This window comes from Mytilus edulis, chromosome 5, assembly GCF_963676685.1.
Source record: "Mytilus edulis chromosome 5, xbMytEdul2.2, whole genome shotgun sequence".
In the NCBI taxonomy this organism is placed as follows: domain Eukaryota; kingdom Metazoa; phylum Mollusca; class Bivalvia; order Mytilida; family Mytilidae; genus Mytilus; species Mytilus edulis.
Window position 1 is genome coordinate 39,364,771 of NC_092348.1, and position 5,881 is coordinate 39,370,651.

At 32.8% G+C, this 5,881-nt stretch overlaps 1 protein-coding gene across 1 annotated transcript; it reads right to left on the reverse strand.

The window, feature by feature from the left end:
• Positions 1–435: 435 nt before the first annotated feature.
• On the reverse strand, positions 436–987 carry LOC139525079 (uncharacterized). The gene has a single exon (XM_071320260.1). It carries the CDS (start codon positions 985–987, stop codon positions 436–438), a length of 552 nt encoding a protein of 183 aa, XP_071176361.1.
• Between the last annotated feature and the right edge of the window lie 4,894 nt (positions 988–5,881).

Genomic DNA, 5,881 nt, shown 5'->3' on the forward strand with positions numbered 1-5,881 from the left:
ACTTCTAAAACATGAACGAATTCTAAAGATTTAGTAAAACTAAAATTAAAATCTAAGATAGATATAAGACGATAGGGTATGAGTGCCAATGAGACAATTTTCCATCCAAGCTACTATTTGTAAAAGTAAACCATGAGAGGCCAAAGTACTCCTGCAACACGAAGCCTTGACTTACACGGACTTACACAAGTTATAAAGGGCCCCAAAAATGACTAGTGTGTAATAGCATTCAGACAGGAACACCAACGTTAAATACTATACTCTATGTAAAAAACGAGAAACACTTAATGAACCAAATCAACTAACGTCAAAAGTTCCTGACTTAGGACAAGTGCACACAAATGCAGCAGGGTTTAACGATTTAAAAGGCGCCAACCTGAAACAACAATTTCATGTCACAAAATAGAAAGACACACTATAAAAAATAAAAGTACTTTAAGACATTTTAGAAAGACTTAGCCTACCGATGCTAATATCAAACCTATATTCCGATGTCAAAAACTGCTGGGCAATTGTAGATTTCCCAACACCTAAGGCACCCAATATTACAATCTTATAAGGCTTAGGTTTTTGTAAAGAACCATCACTATTGGCTAGACTGTTTTGTGAACAAGAACTTGATCCAATTGATAAGGCATACCCATCACCCTCAGATGAAACAATACTGTTTGTACTGCGAGACTTGATGGAATCCCCTCGGTTGACGATGCCTTTCGATGTCATTTCAAAAGTTCTTAGTCTATACAAGTCGTGATCTTGATCTTCGTAGTTTGTTCTCAAGTTCTTTATTAAAGGCCTCCTGTAGTTGTTTTTCGTTGGTAAACTGCTTGTTCTAGGTCGAATTCCATCAATTTCATTACTATCAAACGTCTTATTTTTAGCTTTTTTCATAGAAGTGGATCGCACTCTTGGTTTTAGATTAATAAATTTTTCATTGTACATGCTGCAATTATGATCCCCAATCAACGGGCCTGGCACACGTTTCATTTTATCGAAATACATTAGTTTTCCTTCTTCAACCTCTTGCAAATTATGATGCATAATTATCTTTTATAAGTTACTACAGAATTCCTAAATATTTCCATTTGATATTTTCTATATTCGCAAATGAATAATATCACTTGTGAAACAGCTATTCATAAAAATCCACATCTTTCAATATTTATGACATTCTTATAACATGTCTAATAACGGCAATTACATGATATTTTTCAATAAACTGAAATGTACCTGCTCTCTGATTGATTGATATAGATTTCAGCTGACATTTTATTGGTAGACAAAGTCTAAGCTTCTCACTACATGTAAGTGAATGTAGTTTTTACGCTTTTAGCTAATCGATTGGTGCATTTAAATACTTCCGATAGGAAAGAAGATATAGTATCGTCTGACAAAATTTGTTCGATAATTGTTTTTTATCTGCCCTTTCATCGTGTATATAAACTACTAATAGCGGTAACATTAGCTATCTAAGAGAACTCTATCATAAAATAACACATATATTTGTGCTATTAAAGTGTTGGTTGACTTGTAGCTTAAGGAACGGCCAGTGGCAAATATTTAATGCATATTACGGACATACAAAAAAGAATATAATTGGCGGCTTAAAAATATAAGTTGACTTAACAAATTTAGGTTACAATAGTTGTGTTTCCAATAGTTTTGGCTATACATAGAAATGTTTTGAGTAAATCGTATGAATTACGTTGAGAAATATAACAGTTAGTACAAATGTATCACAGATTCAGATTTTTTCATTTGCTTTGATATTTGTGAATAAAAATACAGACCAGTGATTTATATATGAAATACTCCTCTTTATTAAGATCAAATGGGTACTACATTTGAAAAATAATCAAGAAACTTTCAACACCGTCATTTCATGTAACTCTAGATAGATAACAATTAACACATAAAAAATATCTTGCTTAAGTAATCATGAATATATGAATATTCTTAACATGCAAATAATTAGTTGATATCATGATACACATACAGAGACCAGTAATTAGGGACCTTGTGCCATTAATACAATTAACGGATAAAACAAAATATCTACATGTAACAAAACTTAACACAATCCCTGTGTCATGATATTTGGAAGTCCTCTTTTATATATATATAAAAAAAAACTCAAAGACTATAGGTAATTAGAACAAAGTTGAAGTAGTTCCTGAGACTGAGAAACAAATACGGAAATCTTACAGCCGATTGCATTAGTTTAGTTTTAACATATTTTGTTGTTCAAAAAAGGCAAATGGATTAGACACAAGTTTTTCAACTTAGTAACATGTTCTCGCCGATTGCATTGATTGTGTAGGTAAAGGTATTATATTTGGTTAGCTTGCTTGCAAGCTCAACCGTGAAGTCATTCATAGGAAAGGTATACTACCCTCCTTTTGAAGAAGCCTAGTCCTACAGACAGATAGATTTATTATCTGTTGGACTAGTCTACTCTTAAAGGAGGGTTGTTTACATAACCTAATAATGACTTAAAAGTTAAGCTAGCAAACAAGCTAGCCTAATATTCTACCTTTACCTACACACTCAATGCAATCGGCTGTAATATAATAATTTATGAACCATGCACTTGCTTATTTCGGATGTTTTGTTGTTATTATAATAGAATATATCGTCGCTGACCCAGGGTTACGTTCTAGTACCCTCCTGTCCACCCTTGCTGGATTAAGATAGAACTTCAGATCCACAAGGTGGTGACTAGATATTGCATTCAATCAACAAGCGCCTTTAAGATGATTACGTAGGAAAGTAACATAAACAATTGCCACATGCTAACTGAGCAACAAGTCTTTACATGTTACCTCCAAAAATTAGGGCGATAGATAGTGACAATTTAAATGGTCTTAATCAGTTTATTGAAGTTCCTTCGTACGTTTCTCGTGCATTTGTTGGAATGATCACTAAATACATAAATGATGATAAATCTATACACGTTTTGTACATCTTTGGCTTTTGACATGTTTTGTGATAAGGATATTTTCCAGACTGAGGCTTCGGACATATTCAATAGGCAAACTTGTCATGAATCACTTCAAATTAGAATATTTACATTAGATGTATTTTTCATTATAATACTTTACTAGTATTGTGATTGGATAACTGCACACCACGCGTTATTCCTTAAGCAATTGCATTACTCAATAAGACTTATCATTCATGATAGCATATGGTCCCACAATAAAGCTTCCGCGCTTCATACAAAATGTACTTCGGTCAACGCTTTTACACCCAAATAAAGTTACAAAAAGAAGCATTCAATTCTTAATAGATATACAAATTTCCTGTCGATGTAATGAGTTACTTTCATGATTAGAAAGGAGCATTCAAGTATCACCAATGTGTTATATTGTTGATTTTGTTTTTTGTCTACACTTTAGTAAAAAAAATTTACTTAGGGAGCTACATTGTAGTTAAAACTACAGTATTACGAAATTGTCAATTATTTCATTACAAGAATACAATTGACAAAACTTTCTTTATTTTTGAGATAATGAAATGTATTATATTTCAAATTCCATTGATATTTCTTGTAAAGATTCAACAGGCAGCTACATGTGTTGTATATACGATATATTGCAAATATCTTTCAAAATTATAAAATTCAATTTTAATCGAACGGAAAAGAACTGCTGGTATAGTTTACATTCTTCACACAAAACTTAACAAATCTAAAGCAAGGTAAAGAGATTTTATTAATGTTCTCTATCTCAAAATTCGTCTTAAAATAAGGTCTATCATGTTAACATTAAGGAAACTGTCATATCTCGCTACACGACACGCACAATATAAACCGTCGCCTATCTTCGGTATGAGCGGATTTCTTTGAGACATGTTGACACTATTACCACACATGTGCACATCAACAATTATTATATTATAATAATCTTTTTTTTAATTCGGAAACAAAAATTATGTCATAAGTAGCCCCACATTCAAACCGTAAAATACAGAGAAAAAAATTAAGACATTAGTTGTCCGATTACATATCTAATAAATTAAATTTTAAAAGCAATAAGTTTAAAACAGGAAAATCGATTACATTACATAATTTTAGTAATATGTCCACGGCCGACACTCGGGTAACCGAGAGATTGGACGGTTAATTTATATTGAATATATGGCGATATCGGCGGTAGGTCTGTTAATCGGGTTGGCTAAAGTCTGTTAATCAGCTGTTATCGAGAAAATCATTGAAAGTTCAGCATGTTTCATTGTATAACTTTTTAAATATATTTGTATCATAAAAAGTATTCATGTCTAACAAAACAGTTCAATGTACTAAATCCAGAGGTGTAATTATTTTTTTGCTAGCTTCGATGTACGATCTATAAAATGAAAAGGCGGTTACTCATCAATAACATTTACACACACAAAATGACACGTTGGTTGAATTTACTTGCATACAATATTTTGAACATCAAAAAAAGACAGGCATTATGTTTGTTAACCATATTGATATCATTGTGTGAAAAATTTACACGAAAATCTGTATTTTGGTGACATTAATCAATCTTTATTTAAAACATGGTCTGTTAATTGGTCGGATGTGTAAAACAAGGTCTGTTAACTGGTCTGTTAAGTATGGTGGCCGGATGCGGCCATTTCCCCTTTTCGTGTTTTCGCGTTTTCTCCTCTCACTTTTCTAACTCGAAATCGGGAAATCGAGAAAGCAAAATCGAGAAATTGAGAAATCGGGAAATCGGGACATCGAGAAATCGAGAAAGCAAAAACGAGAAATCGGGAAATTGGGAAATCAAGAAATTGGGAAATCGGGAAATCGAGAAAGCAAAAACGCGAAATCGAGAAATTCATTTCGAGTTTTCGTGTTTTCGCGTTTTTGCTTTCTCGATTTATCGATTTCCCGATTTCCCTATTTCTCGATTTCCCTATTTCCCGATTTCACAATTTCTCGATTTCGCTTTCTCGATTTCCTGATTTTTCGATTTCCCGATTTCGCGTTTGCAAAGTGAAGGCAGAAAACACGAAAACGCGAAAAGGCGAAATGGCCGCATCTGGCCACCATAGTTAAGAGTTATGAATGTCAATAAAGGTATAATTTTATTGCTATATGGGGTGTTATCGGACCAAATGGGTAGGATCAAGACGAACGGCTAAAATATACGGAAACAAACATGAACAATGAAACATAAAATATACGGAAACAACACATATGAACAATGAACAATTAAGACAATGGAAATTGAAATTGATAAAAATGGTTTCCAAAAGTGTAATATTAAAGTAATATTAATTTCATCCAGGAATGGTCGCATATATCATGTGGATTCTGGTTAATTGTCATGAATGACACCAATTTGTCCTCTACATTGGTAACCAGTATATAAATCAGATATAAACGTCGTAATGTTACTAATAATCAGTAAGTAAAATATATTGGGATGCTAAAATATAAAGAATAGAGAAAGAATAATGAGTAATATAAATAAAATGTAGGGAAAATTGGCATAACAATTTAAAGACTACAGAAATAAACAACACCCCAAATTCGGACCCTCATGGTACAATGTATACACGATAATCTTGAGGGAGACCAAAATATAGAATAAAAGATAAGGAAAGTAGAGAGTGATGCATTGCTAAAAAAGAGAGAAAAAATAATAAATGTTTAAGAATACAGACATGAAACACCCCTGGGTGTTGACACAGTAACGAATTGCGATTTATCTTACCTCCTATACATTTCTAGGAATATGATTGGTTAAAAGCGTCCGCGTGGAGACCGTGTATATTTCATATTAGCTTAGTAGGGAGGCGGGGCTTATTTCATACACGGTTAGTAGTGGTGTTACGTCTTTTTATATTCCATATTAGGTTAGAAGGTAGACGAGGCCTATTTCAT